At 43.6% G+C, this 18,693-nt stretch overlaps 1 protein-coding gene across 1 annotated transcript; it reads left to right on the forward strand.

The window, feature by feature from the left end:
* The first annotated feature begins 273 nt into the window (after positions 1-273).
* On the forward strand, positions 274-17,553 carry haus8 (HAUS augmin like complex subunit 8). Its single transcript, XM_056277724.1, has 11 exons — positions 274-350; positions 520-578; positions 3,884-3,945; positions 6,304-6,442; positions 7,077-7,184; positions 7,272-7,375; positions 7,512-7,670; positions 9,544-9,685; positions 10,011-10,152; positions 15,891-16,013; positions 16,890-17,553. Exons 1-11 carry the CDS (start codon positions 286-288, stop codon positions 16,972-16,974), a joined length of 1,188 nt encoding a protein of 395 aa, XP_056133699.1. The 5' UTR covers positions 274-285; the 3' UTR covers positions 16,975-17,553.
* Positions 17,554-18,693: the final 1,140 nt, after the last annotated feature.

The raw sequence follows: 18,693 nt of genomic DNA on the forward strand, positions 1-18,693 counted from the left end.
TCCTGCTGTATTGTTTATAATTGTTTTCGAGTTTGTCTGTTTTTTCAATTATTTATATGTATATGTTCTCTTTTTAATGTTTTGAATTGGATTTAAATACATCTTTGTTAAAAAAATTGATACGTAAAAAAAAGAAAAGATTATAATGATGGAACTACACAGTCCGGAAACAGTAGGTGGCGCAATGCACCATTTTCGCTGGTTTGCCAGCCACTAAAACACACAGAGAAGAAGAACAAACGAGGGAAACGTTCCTCGGACATCCGGCTGGCGGGTTATTCAGTTATGGCGTCCAGGAGATCGGTGGCGCCTTCGAGTCATTTTAAAAACGCGACTGCTGATGGTAAAAGGTAAAGACTTTTTAATTTCTCCTTCGATTCGCAGTCGTAACTTGCTTTGTAGCAGCAGCAAACATGTAATCGAATGTTTGCGAAGGCTCGTCAACGTAACGTTTCCGTTTCACTGTTCTGCACAAGTAACATCCGGGGGAAAAAAACTTTTAATTTGACTTTTTTCCAGCTCCGCAGGTGGGAATAGCAAAGCTAAGAGCGGAGCTGTTAAGAAAAGCAGCGTCACATGTAAGTCAAACCTACTCGCTAATCATATGGCACATTCGGTGCACTCTGGTAAAATGTGTAAATATTTGATTGACCTTTTAAAAAAACATTTTCTTTAACTGTTTGGTGTCAATTCTGAATCAAACATTTATTGTTGGTGTCTGCTGGTAAAGCCTTCCATCCACAACGTCTCCGTTAATCAAAACGGGAGCTCCGCTCACAAGCACTGGGCTCGCCAATAGGCCAATTCTTCCCAGTTTTGCGTGGAAATCGATGTTATTAGAGTGAAAATCTCTTTTGAGTTGCGTCATATGTGCATTCAAATACCAAAAACGGAAACTTTGTAAGATTGATGTTTGCAGTGGTGATGGACAGGTTGACAGACAAGATCAGGCAGGAGTCTCCGTGGACTATGACGTTTACGGATGACATTGTGATCTGTAGCGGGAGTAGGGTGCAGGTGGAGGAGAGCCTGGAGAGGTGGAGGTATGCACTGGAGAGAAGAGGAATGAAAGTCAGTAGGAGCAAGACAGAGTACATATGCGTGAATGAGAGGGAGGACAGTGGAATGGCGAGGATGCAAGGAGTGGAGGTGACGAAGGTGGATGAGCTTAAATACTTGAGGTCACCTGTCCAAAGTAACGGGGAGTGCAGAAGAGAGGTGAAGAAGAGAGTGCATGCAGGGTGGAGTGGGTGGAGAAGAGTGTCAGGAGTGATTTGTGACAGAAGGGTACCAGCAAGAGTTAAAGGGAAGTTTTACAAGATGGTTGTGAGACCAGATATATTATGTGGTTTGGAGACAGTGGCACTGATGAAAAGACAGGAGGTGGAGCTGCAGGTGGCAGAGTTGAAGATGCTAAGATTTTTTTTAATGTGGACTTAGTTCACTAAATTACCAAATGCCAATGTGGTTGTTAACATCTAACAAAAATGAAAATGCCATATTAGATGATAGCAGCACTTAAATCTTCAAGAGCTAAACCTGTAAATACATATTTATGTTTACCTAACTAGGTCTTCAAAAAATGTAATACAGGTGCTCAAAACATTTCAGAGTGCTAATGATCCCCCAAAAATCCACCCCCTGTCATTTGATCAAAAAGGACTTTTTACTTGTGATTTGTAATATCACTGTGCATGTAAACACGGGTGATGTTTTAACTGGAACATGCAGACTGATAATACGATCATCCCGTGGTTAATGCTTGCTAGGATTAAGCCTAACTCTTATGAAACCACTCATGTAAACACTTAATTCTTGCATGGAATCGGCATAAAACACGGCCAAATTGGGCGGCACGGTGGCCCAGTCATTGGTGCTGTCACCTCACATCAAGAAGGGCCTGGGTTCGAACCCCGGGGTTGTCCAACCTTGGGTGTCATCCCAGGTCGTCCTCTGTGTGGAGTTTGCATGTTCTTTCCATGTCTGCTTTGGGTTTTCTCCAGGTGCTGCGGTTTCCCCCACCATCAAAAAGATGTGCATGTTAGGCCTAATACTCCTGTCTGTGCCCGAGGCATGGCAAGACGAATTGGAGTTGGTCCCTTGGTGCTGCACAGCAGCTGCCCATTGCTCCTAGCTACACAGCTAGAATGGGTTAAACGCAGAGCCTAATTTCCCTACGAGGATCATGGAAGTATATTAGTAAATGTGATGTCTGAAGTACATGGACAAATGGTGTTCTTTGAAGTTGAAAATCATAATGCAAACTCAACAATTGGCATTGCAGTCAGTTACTGTATGCCATGGTAGTATCAGCGATGCAAACGGCAATTAAATTACTTTATTTTGATTTTTTTTTTTCTCAAAGAATGGAGAAGACATGACTGGAGAGATGTTGGGTCCTCCCTTGATAGTTGTCATAATCAGTGCTAAACTTGCAAAAATGTGAGAAATGTCTCAGTGAGACTTCCCATCAGCCTTCACACTTCTGTCACATTGCTTATTAAAACATTTACATCTTATTAGAGTCTTTCTCTTTCTGTATTTTCTTTATTTTTGTGGTTAAAGTTGATAAAGTCCTTTACATGTTAATTCAAATTTTGGATGCTGACATGGCATACTGGTAACACAATGGATTGCATCTCCAATGCTCAATTTGTATGTTGTCTGCAGGGCAAAATCATGAGGGGGTGATGGGTCCAAAGAGATGCACTTCTTGGAGAAAGCCTCTCACATTCAACATCTTGTTGCCACAAAATTGGGTGGTTTTTAACGCCAGGTGTAGGTCAGGAAACTTGTAATGGTTAGGTTTAGATCTGCAGGCTGGTAGTGTTCCCATAGCCTATAAATTGGAATACTTTTTTTGAAAATTGTCTGACTCCATTATCAGAAAAACCTTGAAAAGCAACATGATGGTGCAATTACAATCTGTTATACAGTTCATTGATTACTTGTGATTTCATCATGTTCCTTTTTTTTCACCACCAAGATCAAACAAATTTTATAGATATGATGTCACATTGTCCTCATTTTAACATGAACTTGTGCATTATTGCAACAGAACTGTAAAACTAAATCACATTTGGCTCTTCTCATACAGAAACTGTTTTGGCTCTCGCACATAATGCATATGTAACCAATTCCCTTTAGAAGTCATAATGCATCCCCTCCATCCTTCAGTTGACTCCTCAGTCCAATGTAACTGAATGGGCAGTACTGTTGGTAGTGGCTATAAGCTTTTACTACAGTTTCCATGACAACTACATACCCAGCTATGATAGCTGGCTGACAGAACACTCTCACACAGGATGGCACATAGAGTGTCAACTCCTATGTCATGGTGTTCTGCAAGAATTAATTTTTAAAAAAGGCAGGGGGGCTTATATTAGATGAAGAAATGATTGGACATGTTTACCTGCACACTGTTATAAATACGATGATCAGTTAGTACCAACAAGAAGTATTGGAAGAGTTGATGATTAAAAATAATCAGCGTTTACCTGGGTTTTAGACCAGTCACATCACTTCATGCCATGTAAACGCTTCAACTGAAATATTGCCTTTCATTGATTACTCCCAGTATGGATTTCTGTGTAAACCAACTCATAGTCGGAAAGCCCTGTCAGGATATGACGACTGTTGCAGTCGTTTCGTCCTCTTTTGAATTATAGGAAATTACCTCAATGTTTCATTAAGATGGCTTTATCAAGTACACTTGCCACAGTGATTACCACAGTAATTTTATCTGGTGATTTTCAGCAAAGCCACATTTTCAATGACGTCAATTTCTTTCCATTTGTTGATGTGTGTGTGTGTGTGTATGTGTGTGCGTGTGTGTGTGTGTGTGTGTGTCTGTGTCGTATTTACTGTTTCCTTTCCCCATCAGCCAGTGGGACTATTGTGAAGTCTCGATACCTGCAATCTGTTGAAAAGACAAGTCTTTCAAAGGTACTACATATTAGGGTGTGTGTGTGTGTGTGTGTGTGTGTGTGTGTGTGTGTGTGTGTGTGTGTGTATCCCCCTCTCGCCCTTTTTTTGGGTGGTGTGTGTCTTCCTCAAGCTCAGCTTTCCATGCCGGAGATTGGGGGTTCGAACCCTGGTGGGACAAGTCTCCAGTAAGGGTCCATAGCTTAGACTGCTGATGCTATACAAGCCAGCTACCTCGGATATAAGTGAACGTAACATGAAAAGAGTCATACCAGCTCAAATGTTGCCCGGGTTAACAAGGTCCATGTCAGGTGTTGGGGAACCAGGGCAACCTGAAGAGAAATGGGCAACTGGAACAAGACATTCATGGACAAGGGCCGAGAACCTGGAACTGGTGGGATGCTACTATAGCAGCAGACCCCTGGAGAGGGGCTATATGAAGCAAATGTGGTAACTGTGGGCCAGTAAGAGACCAACTTCCACACTGAGTCAGTAGCGGGTAGTGGCTCAATGCTTGAACATCAATTGAAGGGAAAGAAATGTCATGACTTGAGATGGAGAGGATCCAATAGGATGAATATACAGGTCAGCACCCTGAATGGCCACCCAGTAGGCAGGAGAGACATGAGGACAGACCCCAATCAGCTGAAATCCTACCAGCCAGGACAGCTGAAGCTACTGAGGTTCAAATGAGAATCATGAGAATAAAGACAGTCAACCCCAGCGCATGGCTTCCACGACTCAGTCACAAATTAAGTAAAGTCAATTTTATTTGTATAGCCCAATATCACAAATTACAAATTTGTCTCAAGGGGCTTTACAGCAACACAACATCCTGTCGTTAGACCCTTGCATCGGATAAGGAACAACTCGCTAAAAAAACCTCTTTAACCGGGAGAAAAAATAGGAAGAAACCTCAGGGAGAGCAACAGAGGATGGCTCACTATCCCAAGACGGACAACGTGCAATGGATGTTGTGTTTACACACTTTACAGAATACAACATTGAAAGAGGATAACAGAATTGTAATGGAATTATAAAATATATGAAGGATATGATGAGGATGCCAAGCAGTGTCCAGATGCTACTGGATCAGCCATCACAATTACCATCACAAAGACTGCTTGTGGATGTGAACACAGCCCTATGCAACATCTAAACTGCCACCATAACAGAGACCAATGAGCTTGTATATGCCACTGCAACCATAATCCTGGATATGCTTGGGTCAGGATTAAGAACACAGCTCACCAACAGCATGGAAGAGAAGGCTGGAAGCCAAGATTAAGGCAGTATGGAGAGTTGTTAGCCAGTTAATACAGGTATAGAAAGGTGTGATGAAAGAGAGGCCCTGGTTGAAGAAGTGCAGCAAACTAGCAAGCATAGCTGATATCAAGAAATCCCACCAGCGGCTAGAAAAGGCTGGACTAAAGGACAGCACAGAAGCTCTGATCATAGCAGCACATGAAAAGGAACTCCGGACCAGATCGGTTGAGGCAGGGGTGTACCACTCCAGACAAGACCCAAGATGCAGGCTATGCAAAGACGCCCCTGAGACAGTCCAGCACATAGTAGCAGGGTGTAAAATGTTAGCTGGGAAAGTGTACACTGCAAGGCATAACCAGGTGGCTGGGATAATGTATAGGAATATTTGTACTGAATACAGATTGGGAGACGCCTCCAAGGGTGGTTGAGAATGGCAGGTTAAAGTCCTGTGGGACTTTAAGTTCCAGACTGGCAAGCAGGTGCTGGCTAACCCAACCAGACATTGTGTTGGTCGACAAGGAACAGAAGACAACAGTAGTGATCGATGTACTAGTTCTGAGCGACGGCAGCATCAGGAAGAAAGAACATGAAAAGCTACAGGAATACCAATGACTGAGGGACGAACGAGATGGGATGTGGAAGGTGAAATCAACAGTAGTCCCAGTGGTAATAGGAGCACTAGAGGTTGTGACCCCCAGACGGGGAAAGTGTCTCCAGCAAATTCCAGGAACAACATCTGAGGTCTGTCCAGAAGAGTGTGGTCCTAGGAACAGCTAAGATACTAACTGCGCAGAACCCTCAAACTCCGACCGCTGGTAGAGGACCCGAGCTCGAGGAAGAGACACCATCCGAAAAAGAGTGAGAGGGAGATATTTTGTGTGTGTGTTTATATGTCATCTGCCATATTCCCCTGGTCATGAACATGAAAGCTCTTTTATTGGTTAGTATCTAACCAAAATAAATGCTACAGTTTTTACGACGTTAGATAGAATCAACGTCTTTGCAAATGCTATCTCACCTTTCCCTTCTCTGTGCACTTTTGCTTGTGAAGTGTGTTGTGGTGGTAATTTTCATATTGAAGACTGCTCTGTTTTTGCCTGTAACCCTTAACAGAGTAACTCTCTAACCAACGAGTCCATAGCCATGTCACCAAGGCGCTCCTCCCCCGTGCCCAGTTGTGTGAAAACAAAGGTAGCCACTCCACCGAGACGCTCGATGATCCCCCAGGCTTTACCAACATGTGGTGAAAAGTGTGAGTATCTGCAGAGATGCTACATCTCTCTCCCTGTCTGGCATTTTCTGTTTTAATCCAGTTATGCAGTGATGTCTTCATTGTGGCTCATGCTGTGTGTTGGTTATGTTTGTTATTTATTATTTTCTGGCAATAATTATTATTTTAATGATGTTTAATAATATGTAACGATATATACATATATAATAATATATACATATTTAATAGTATTTTAATTATTTTACAGCAACAATTATTATTTTAATAATATTTTAATAGTAATATTTAGTAATATATACATATATAATAACATATATTTAATAATATTATTTTAATAATTATTTTATAGCAATAATTATTAATAAATTAATTATTTGCATGCACTGTCTATAATTGTGATATTCTGCCATAGCCATGGTGTCTAGTTTAGTGACAGGGCTACATTGTAGAGCACACTGTGACAACAACTATAGCTGAATAATTTTATAATGCAGATTTATTTATGAAAGAGGTTTTGAATGTCGGTCGTTGACATTTGAAACATACATTTTTTTGTCAGGTGGTGTTGCTGATGTGCTTTTGTGGTGTGTTTTAAGCCACTGAGTTTGCTAGATTGCAAGCTGGGATTTACTTCTGCCACACTGTCTCCTCACAGCAATTTCTAGTTTTGTGGAACCATCAGTATTGGGGAGAAGTGTCCTGCAGTCCACTTTTTCTGACGGATATTGCATTCGCCCAGATTTTGACATTTCAGTCATTAAAGGTAACTTCATTCAAACACGTCACCTCTATGTGTTGAATGAAAGATTGGAACTGGCTGTTATAAGAATTTTTTTCCCATTTGTCTCAGATAAAGAAGTGATTCAAAATGCAGTTGAACAAGAGAGAAAACCAGAAAGTTGCAAAAGTATCATTGAAATGCAAGCGTTCCTGTTGGTGTACCTCACAGCTAAGGTAAAGTAGCCTAAATTTTATATATATTCTGTCCCTATTTCTGTTTCTTCTCATTTTTGCATGTAGTTCTAGGTTCAGATTTGCCAACGTTACATCCAAGTTGTTGTCACTTCTGTGCTGTACTATTTGCCCTTAGATGGAAAACGGCACTAAGAAACTGAAAGCCACAGCGGAGGCAAGAATCTTGGAGGTGATGGAGGAGGAGATGAGGCTGCATGAAGAAGTCCAGGAGAAGAAACGGCAGCATCGCTTAATGGAAAAGGATCGACAGATGCACGAGCTACTAGATTTACAGGTTATTAAATTTAGTCCTCTATATGACGAATTTGACGGCCTGATGTAACATCTTACATAATGAGTTACTTTTTTTTTGATAGTGGCAATGTGACATTGACTATACGTCTTCCCCCCCCCAAACTGTATTCGGCCAATTACCCCACTCTTCCAAGCCGTCCCAGTCTCTGCTCCACCCCTTCTGCCGATCCAGGGAGGGCTGCAGACTACCACATGCCTCCTCCGATACATGTGGAGTCGCCAGCCGTTTCTTTTCACCTGACAGTGAGGGGTTTCACCAGGGAGATGTAGCGCGTGGGAGGATCACACTATTCCCCCCCCAGTTCCCCTCCCAACCGACCAGAGGAAGCACTAGTGCAGCGATCATGACACATACCCACATCCAGCTTCCCACCCACAGACACGGCCAATTGTGTCCAGAGTGACGCCCGACCAAGCCGGAGCTAACACAGGAATTCGAACCAGTGATCCCCGTGTTGGAAGGCAACGGAATAGACCACTACGCTACCCGGACGCGACTTATTTTTTAACTAAGTGCTGTAGCAAGCACATTGGAAGTGGACAGTAAGCAGCCACAGCACACATGATTATGAAGGAGGCTCCCTTGTAAAATACGGGCTCAAATAAAGATGAAACATTGTTCTACACAACCCCTAGACAGTTGCTGCCCTCTACAACTGCATAGATCGCCAGACGGCCACTGATTGGAGTACTGTACAGGAAAATGTACGGAAAATTTAGAGCAAGTATCCAAAAACTAGAACGTTGACCACCATGCCAAAAGCTGTTCCCCTCATGAGAGACTTTCTGTGTAGATGAGGGCCAGAAATATTCTATCATTTTTTTCAGAGGTGTAAAAATGTGATAAATGAATCTAAATTCCATCCATTATCCAAACCGCTTATCCTGCTGTCAGGGTCGTGGGGATGCTGGAGCTTATCCCAGCAGTCACTAGGCGGCAGGCGGGGAGACACCCTGGACAGAATCTAAATTTGTATATCAATATAAATATCTACTACTTTCAGCTGCTCCTGTTAGGGGTCGCCACAGCGGATCATCCGTTTCCATCTCTTCCTGTCCTCTGCGTCTTCTTCTGTCACATCAGCCACCTGCATGTGCTCCCTCACCACATCCATAAACCTCCTCTTTGCCCTTCCTTTTTTCCTTCTTTCCTGGCAGCTCCATATTCAGCATCCTTCTCCCAAAATACCTAGCATCTCCCCTCCACATCTGTCCAAACCATCTCAATCTTGCCTCTCTTGCTTTGTCTCCAAACCTTCCAACCTGAGCTGTCCCTCTAACATACTCATTCCTAATCCTGTCCTTCTTCATCACTCCTAATGAAAATCTTATCATCTTCAACTCTTCCACCTCCAGCTCTGCCTCCTGTCTTTTCATTAGTGCCACCGTCTCCAAACCATACAACATAGCTGGTCTCACTGCCATCTTGTAAATCTTCCCTCTAACTCTTGCTGGTACCCTTCTGTCACAAATCACTCCTGATACTCTTCTCCACCCACTCCACCCTGTCTGCACTCTCCTCACCTCTCTTCTGCACTCCCCCTTACTTGGCACAGTTGACAGTATTTAAACTCATCCACCTTCGCCACCTCTACTCCTTGCATCCTCACTGTCCCACTGTTCTCCCTCTCATTCACGCATATGTATTCCCTCTTGCTCCTACTGACTTTCATTCCTTTTCTCTCCAATCATACCTCCACCTCTCCAGGCTCTCCTCAACCTGCATTTATCTGTCTAAAATGAAAGTCTGGAGATGTAGACTTTAAAATGGGGGAAAATGTCCAGTTACCATGTCCCTTTGTAGAAGAGTGCATTAGTCACTTTTCTCTTTTTCTGCAATGGTTTCCCGTTAGATTGCAGCGTTAACTCCCTTGGCTGCAGCTTCTAAGCAGTTCACAGAGAACTACAAGTCTTTCGCCACAGCTGTTGACACCACCCGACATTCGCTGCCTGTGAAGAACCTCTACATCGAGGGTGACAGGAGGGAATTCCTAGGTTGGTGTTAACGTCTAAAAATAGAAAACGCAATAAAAAGAATGTGGTCAAAATGACTAGATTAAAAGGATGAAGGTTCACCTAGTTATATCAGTTTTTCATGACTACTTTTTATAAATTTCTATATTTAATTGTGTATATTCCACTGCAGAAACGCTTGCAAAAATATAAAAATCTTGAAATCATTCCTTTCGGTGTTTTCATTCAACTTTATAGAATGTAAGTGAGCTTGATCATATTAATCGTCACAATTCGGCTTTGTGTAATCTTGTTTCTCAGAACATGGTTATAAACTGTACATTACTGTTCATTCCCAACACTTCAGTTAAAGTGGAGTCCCATCTGAAGGAGATGGAGGAGATGCTGGCAGAGTGCAAACATGGAGATCAGAGGGACAACAGCAGCTCTCTGGAGTGTCTCCGAGACATGAAAACCGTTTCTAAAGATGTCACTCAGCAGCTTGCAGGGTATGACCATACAGCTTACAGCCACATCATATGCAGTCAAGCATTTCTGATCCTCGCTCACATTAATTTGTAAGGTCCTCGTGATTCTTGGCTTTTATTTTGTGTCATTCTTGCCGCCTTGGCTGTTAAAATTGTTTTTAGGCTTTCTCTGCCTACTCACATTTAGTAAAAAGATTAAAAGGGGTGTAGAGGACAGTGATGGCGGTGTCTATATATGAAGGATGTAAAGGGGTGTAGATGTAGAAGACAGTGATGGTGGTGTGGGCTAGACTCAGTGTGGCAGTGTTGTAGTAGAACACCTCACCTCATCCTCTCCCAAGTACATACAGAGTTTAGTTTAGTCCTACTCAACTTATATTACCCCATTCTTCCGAGCCATCCCGGTCACTGCTCCACCCCCTCTGCTGATCCGGGGAGGGCTGCAGACTACCACATGCCTCTTCTGATCATAGATGTATTAGTAGAACTGGATATCGGATCTAAAAATGGCGCCTGTTCGTTCCTATAAGAATTGCTCGCCTGGCACATATGCCGAAAAAGTTTCTGGCTTCCGGGTTACTTCCGGGTACATGCAGCCCACTGAATATGTGCAGTAGTGGTACTCCCGCCATGCCTCTAGCAGGGTATCCGCGGATCCTTAAAAAAGCTTAAAAAGTCTTAAATTCATGTATCTAAATTAAAGGCCTTAAAATGTCTTAAATTCATTAAAAATGTCAGAAAATTGTATTAAATTCATTACTCAAACGTCTTAAAAAAGAACTGTCCGGGAGAGGACTATTTCTTCTTCTTCGTTTGTGTTGTGCAAAGATTAATTTAGCTTGGGTTGCGTGCAGAGCGCGAATCATTCTGGTAACTACTTGCAGTCGTGACTAGAGTTGGCTGCTTTTTTCGCTGCAGCTAATGTGAGGTTGTAAATAGACCGTTCTATGGTGAAATGCATAAATGTGTTCAGCCAGCGACATCTATTGGTCAGATAGAATCGTTTATAGAAGCCTCTGGAAACCGGAAATCCACAGCAGAGATGAAAATTCTGAGCAGTGGTAAGTCATGTTCCGGTAGCTCCGCAAAAATAATAAAACAACGCCTTTTAAAACGAACAAAAAATCTATTGAACACCTAAACTGACATAAGATAATATTTGACACTTATACGGTACATATTCATTCCACCACATGCTATTTTCATGAATTCCAGGTTCGTATCAGGTGCACCTGTTAGCTATAGCATGCTATTCCCTGTAATTAAAACAAATATGTATCCCCATAGACAAATAAATGACCTGGATGATGCGATACCATGGCAATATTACCTGCAACTCATGGTTGTATGTAATATTAATGTAACTAGTTATCGAAAAGAATACCGATGTTGATTTTACTGAGCGGTTAATTGCTAAATGGTATAGCCTATATAGAATTTGGCGGACAAATCCTAACTAAGTCATGACAAAATGACAGCCGAGAGAAGAAGAAAAGTTGATGCTAGAATTGATCGTCCGGAGGGAGGGGGGAGGGACCTCCGCTGCGCGCTCTGCTGTGATTCGTTGTTTTGTCATCAAATGCTCACAGCGAATCAACCAATCATAGCAGCGTATAGTTTCTGGCAGCTTTTTCAACATGGAGAAGGACTTCAGCTTATCTGATTGCAATACTGCGAAATTCCGCGAATCAAATGTTTAAATATTCGGTCTGAACGTCAAGAAATGCGGTTCCAACCTCAACATGTCACAAAACATACATTTGTTTAACCATTTCGATAAAACTGCACTCGCGCGAATAAAATGTTTAAATATTCAGCTGTTGGGCGTTAGGTCTTACCAACCATATGTATATATTTTGTTGTAGATCTTGGTCTTAAATTCCATTCCAAGTGGCATTAAAAAGGTCTTAAAAAGTCTTAAATTTAATTTTCTGAAACCTACAGATACCCTGTCTAGGCTATGAGAATGAGCGAACCATGTTCAGGATCTGGCACTGTGCGTTCATGAATGCTATGCTAGTGACCAATAAATGCGACGCAAAACCACAAACTCAAATTGTCTTGATGTGTGAAAGAGAAGGCTCAGCTTTGTGTCATTTATTCACCATTACCTTTGATTTTTGTTAATCCGAACAACGTTTATTTAACCTAGCAATGATCCTCGTTCCCAAGACACAACATGACTGTGCGTAGTGTGCTCGTACACAGCCGTGACGTCATACAGAAAAAAAGATTTTTCTGGGCTTTGGAAAAAAATGTAAAAGATAAAACCCCATGGCTTAAAAATATACAATACAAAGAGTAATAATTGACCATGATTATAGCTGCAGGTGACCTGTCAACAGTTTTACAGGCGTCTCTTTTACAATGGTGGTCTATGGGGAACATGCTTTTTGGGCTGCAGGGGATTCCCCCCCCTGCAATACCGCGAGTGACCACTGGGGGAAAATTGCTGAAGGGCTGAGCAGCGGCACCATATCCAGTTCTACTATATTACATCCATGCCCCCGATACATGTGGAGTCATCAGCTGCTTCTTTTCACCTGCCAGTGAGGAGTTTCACAAGGGGGGCGTAGCGCGTGGGAGGGTCACGCTATTCCCTCCAGTTCCCCCTCCCCCCCAAACAGGTGCTCCAACTGACCAGAGGAGGCGCTAGTTGCAGTGACCAGCACACATACCCACATCCGGCTTCCCACCCACAGACACGGCCAATTGTGTCTGTAGGGAGGCCTGATCAAGCCGGAGGTAACACGGGGATTCAAACCACCGAACCCTGTGTTGGTAGTCAACGGAATAGACCACCATGCTACTCAGACGCCTGATGCCCAGTATTAAGTCAGCAATTCGGAGGGGTTTGATCATAATGCATGTTTTGTGTCGGACGTAAGAAAATGTGTAATTTCCTCCCTTAAGGGGGTCATATCATTTGTCTTGTTTATTACTGAATCCATCATGGAGACAAGCAGTTCTACCATCCTACACCCATACCAACCTGTTTTCAGCTCAAAAATGTGTGGGGATAAAAAAGAAAGTATTCTAACCCTTTAATTATCTCCTCCCCACTGGACGGGGTATTGTTGCTGTTGTTTCTACACTACACATGAATAGTTTCTCTGTAATGTTGCTCTCAGCTCAAATACAGTGAAAGCGACTAATAGTATTGGACGCCACCCTGGGATGTTCCTATTAAAACTGCCATACGTAAGGTTTTACCCATTTGAAATGCAAAGACGTGGCAATTGTGTTTGCAGGTCAGTCAATATTACAGCTGAGAAGTGTTCCAACATGTCAGGATGTAGGAGCCAGAGAGATGGTGACAAGAAACATGGCGTAGTGAGGCACGTATTGTGGGCTGTCAGCTCACTCTTGTCAAATTGAGATCCCCAGACCAGATTTGACACGGGCAGTGTAAACTTCATCACGCTACAACACCACGTTGTTATCCTGATCTTCTGTGTGACAGAAGCATCACAACATGGGCATCATGTTTCAGTTTTATTCCTGCCGGAGTTGTTTCCAAGGTTCCCATTTGCCGCTGCACCCAGTGTTCATCCTACCTGGTCAGATAGGTGCACGGAGACTGCAGAGCGTCTCCAGCCATGGTAAAGAGCGTCTCCAGCCATGGTAAAGATGACCGCAAGCATTATGCAACCTGACTGCATGGTCCCAATGGATAAATTATGATTCCTTAATGGAGAATAATGTAGCGAATTCAGGGGGCAACCGGGAACCACCACAGCCGGGACGCGAACCCAGGTCTCCTGCACCACGGGCGACTACATTAACCAGTCGACTAAAGGGTCCGACCCGTTAGCCAAGGGCTAGTGAGTCCACTCATTCATGGTCATTACACTACCCTGCTTTTTTTGGGAAGTGTGTCCCCGCGCTTCAGCATATCAGCTCCCTCACGCCTCTGGGCGCTTGTGCTTTCCGTCGGTCTCGCCATCCCACTTCTGACACCAATGTAGAGAATTCGGAGGGTAGCTGGGAGTCCGCCACAGCTGGGACGCAAACCCGGGTCGCCCGCACCACCACAGGCGACTACGTTAACCAGTTACGGGTTGCAGCTTTAAATTCTGGGCATCATTGGGTCGGAGTCGAGTTCAAGAAAAAATTGTAGACCCCTCCCCCATTTCTTGTTGAGAAATCTTCTAATTATGTTAACCTGTGGCCAACATATTCATTTAGTATATGGTTACAGTCCCTTGCAAAAGTATTCAACTCTCTTGAAAGTTGTCAGTTTTGTCTGGATTACAGATGAAATGTACACATTTTTCCAGTCGGTATTTGTATTGCGAACCCATCTGCTCTGACAATCATATTTCAAAGCCAAAATTAACTTTCAGCAGATCAGTATTTCAGTATTCACACCCTACACGCCCTACACATTGGGACTTGGCAGAGCCACCTTTTGCTGCAGTAACAGCTGTGAGGCTTTTGAGGCAAGTACGTACCTGTTCTGCACACTGTTTGGAAGTGATTTCCCCCTGTTCATCCTGGCAGATCTGCTCCAGGTGGTTCAGGTCGGTTGCATGATGCTTCTGGACTGCAATGTTCAAACAGTGCCACAGATTCTCAATAGGATTGAGAATCTGGACTTTGACTTGGCCGTTGCAGGGCGTTCACCTTTGTTTAAGCGTTCCTGTGTTACCCTTGTGCTCGGGACCGTCGTCCTGCTGAAAGGTGGCGTTTCTCCCAAGCTTCAGTTTTTTAGCAGGCTGAAGCAGGTTGTCTTGCAGTATCTCCTTGTATTTAGCTCAGTCCATTCTTCCTTCAATTCTACCAAGATGCCCAGCCCCTGCAGAGGAAAAGCGTGATGCTGCCCCACCACCCTTCTTCGCTGTAGGGGTGGTGTTTGGTTGAGGCGTGGGCAGTGTTAGGTTTGCGCCACACAGCGCTTTGAATTTTGGCCAGAAAGCTCTAGCTTGGTCTCACCTGACCGCAAAACCTTGTCCCATATCTTAGCTGGGTCACTCTTGTGCTTTCTGTCAAATTCCAGACATGGATTGATGTTTTTGGTTTTTTTTTTTTTTGCATAATTTCTTCTTTCTAGCCACCCTCCCATACAGGCCAGTTTTATGCAGAGCTCTTAGTATGGCTGACTGGTGCATCTCCACTCTCCTCTCAGCCACTGAACTCTAGGTCCTGTTGCCAAAGATGATTGCATGTAGCTGCTGTATTACTGTTTTGACTGATGGGAAGCTCTGTATTAGCCTCTAACATAAGCTTCATTTTTATGGGAATGCAGCGACATTTCTTCAAGAAAATCCATTACAGAATGTTGTGCTGCTGCAGCCCTCTGCAGCCCCGTTGTCAACACTTTCAGTGAACCCGCACGTTTTCTCTGGGAAATGCACTTTTTATTCATCATCATTACTACATCATTACTACAGCCCCTTCTGCACGGAGCGTCCAAGAGAAATATGTATGTGTCTTTGCTTTTTTCCCCATAAAGTATATTGGCATTTGTTGTGCTTTTTATTTTAAGTGAGTTTTTTCCCCCTTTTAAGATGCTGTCGTCTCCTTGGCACTGTATTTTTTAGCAGTCTGTCTGCCCACACAAACACGCACAATTTGTGATTTGGTTAAACAAAAACATTTGATGTTTTAGTGTTACATGAATTTAAAACGGATTCCATAGCGTACCGTCTAAAAGATGAAAAGAAAATGGGGGGGGGCACTTAGCTGGAGTCAGGGTTTTTATTCGGCACATGGCAGCATTTGGACTCACGCACTGGTGTCTTTACTCTTCCATCCAGGGCATCTTCGGAGCTTTTGGAGCTGTCGTCTCTGGTTTGTCAGCACACGGTCCACATCCATCAGGCTTTGGAGGAAGAACACCTCGGTCTGGCCAGAACCCATGAGCTCTACTGCCCCAAGCCGTAAGAAATCCTACTGAGGGAGATACACTGGCGACCCTTTTTGTATTTATGAATTTCAGAGAATGTATGGATTTGCTCGCTTGGTAGTCATCTTTGGTCAGTGACGGGTGGCTGTTAACACTGTGATCTTTCATGTAGATATACGGAGGCCTGTGTCATGCATCTGGGCATTTGTGTTGCGAGGGTGTACTAAATGGATTGAGTTTAAAGCCTACAGTATTGTTCGCAATAAAAATTACTTAATTTGAAACAGCCCTCAGATTACATAGTCGTTAAATGTTATGCCTGTATCATGAAAATACAACACCGCTGTGGTGTCTGGCATGTGTGCCGCACCAGCGTCAGGACACAGTCCTGAAACTCTCCTGTATAAAATGGCTCAGAAGAGCTTCGTCTGTTGCTTTTATCTAGTGTCCAATCCATGATCACATGAAGGAATGACCTGGAATTAATCAGCCCTACGTGTGGGCATAGGCCTACACTATAGTAATAGGGTTGGGATGGCCCGTACCTCATCCATAAACCCTTTACAAGCAGTCCGCGTAACATCTTAGGCTCTATGTGGTTGCAGATACACATGTGCACATGAAAGATTTAAGATGGTAAAAGGAAAATCCAAAGAAGAAATAAAAGAAAAATATAGCTGCAAGCAGCAACTAAGGGGGCCAAGCACTAATGCTGCCTTGATGTGGTGTAGCGTAGACCACTGCACGGGTATTAGTCCTGTACTTCTGGATCGCCACCTTGTTGTGTTGGAGAAGCTTGCGTGTACACCAAGAGCTATGCCGTCCAGAGCTTGTGGCAAAGCCAGTTTATTTCATCGTTGTACAGTTACAATGAGTGTATTCTCTGCATGTAACCCATCCTGTTGTACAGGAGCAGAGGGCAGCTGCAGCACCCGGGGACCAACTCCAGGTCTTCTTTCCACTGCCTTGCTCAGGGGCACAGACAGGAGTATTAACCCTAACATGCGTGTCCTTTTGATGGTGGGAGGAAACAGGAGCACCCGGAGGAAACCCACACAGACACGGGGAGAACATGCAAACTCCACACAGAAAGGACCTGGGATGGCCTGGGGTTTGAACCTAGGACCTTCTGGCTGTGAGGCAACAGTGCTAACCACTGAGCCACCATGCCACCCAAACAAAGGGGATATGTCCCTACCACTTTTTGGATTGTCTAAACTTGTCCCCACCACTAATTTGTGACTTGGGGAGGAGTCAGCCAGACATTCCTCCGTCCTCGACTGAGATGGACGGCATAGCGGCGCAGCACGTGTCTTTCAATTCATTCATTCATTCATTCATTCATTCATCATCAGCCGCCTCTCTAGGGTCGGGTCGCGATGGCAGCAAGCTAAGTAGGGCACTCCAGACATCCCTCTCTCCAGCAACGCCCTCCAGCTCCTCCTGGGGGATCCCAAGGCGTTCCCAGGCCAGACTGGACATGTCTTTAGATTTAATTGAAGGCATTAATCATTAATTATTTTGTTCTTCTACAGTATTGTTTATGTTGTTGTTGTTCGTTAATAAAAAACATTTCCAAGAGGTTTGATGTAATTTATGCATGTTTAATCCTGAGGGATTTGGTTGAACGAGGTCCTGTCTTTTCAGTTCTTGTGACATAAAATGAAAGGTTGTGACATTTTTTCTCATCAAGGATAAATTATAGACCTACATAAATGCTCATTATTATTACTGGCTCTGAATCCGAGACAACGCCCGACAGCGTTTCATCACCCTTTCATCCTTCTGCCATTGTAGTCGCAGTTTCTCGTTTATTCAGTTTACGGGCATGCAGTGCCTTGCAAAAGTATTCAACCCCCTTGACAGTCATCACTAATTTCTGGATTATAAAACGAAACAAAAAAAAAGTATCAAAGTTACGTCCACAATTATGAGGACGGTCCGGACGGACAGACGTAACCTGATATGTACAACTTGAGACTTGTCACCCGTCTGCTGGTAGGTTCAGGTGAAAGTTTGTCGGCAATTGTGTGCATGTGGTTGACATTTATCCATGGTAAATCTTGCAGGCATCGTGACAAATATGCTATTGTCAATAGCACACGCCAACAAACAGGAAACTGGTATGACCGCTGCAGTAGAAACCGGAAGTCAGTGGACTACCGATATGCACAGAGTCGATTACAAAGGATTGTACCGCTACAAGAATATCGGTGTGCCCAGTTGTGTCTAATGTGGATGAGTGTGCGTCACTGAGCCAGCACTGGTAAAAGGATGAATTTACATGTATCATTGATCTGAATAACCTCTTATGAGGGCCCTTGTGTCCTGGGAGAGGGTGGGTCAGATGAGCTTCCTCCAGAGATGCCTTCAGCAATGTGTTGCCCGCTGTTTTGACTGAAGGCCATCTCTTCAGCCTCTGAGTGGCGGTGGTAGTGGACCTCCCTCCCACCTGTTTTTCGGGCCTCGGCCTTTCTTTTTTTTCCTATTGGTTATAATGGAAGTCAAATTTGGACGTATCCAGTAAGCACAAATTTGGAGACTTGTATGTACAAAAGCGTTAGGTGTTGCTTTCAAATAGACAATATTAAATACTGGCAGTGTTGGGATGGCTGGAAATTTTGCTTAGAAATTTTCACCAACTACTTGGATCTCACATGTTGAATGTAGCCACTGATTACTGTTCACTTAGGTAGAGTAGGCTAAACTTCACA

This window comes from Lampris incognitus, chromosome 3 (assembly GCF_029633865.1).
Source record: "Lampris incognitus isolate fLamInc1 chromosome 3, fLamInc1.hap2, whole genome shotgun sequence".
Classification (NCBI taxonomy): Eukaryota; Metazoa; Chordata; class Actinopteri; order Lampriformes; family Lampridae; genus Lampris; species Lampris incognitus.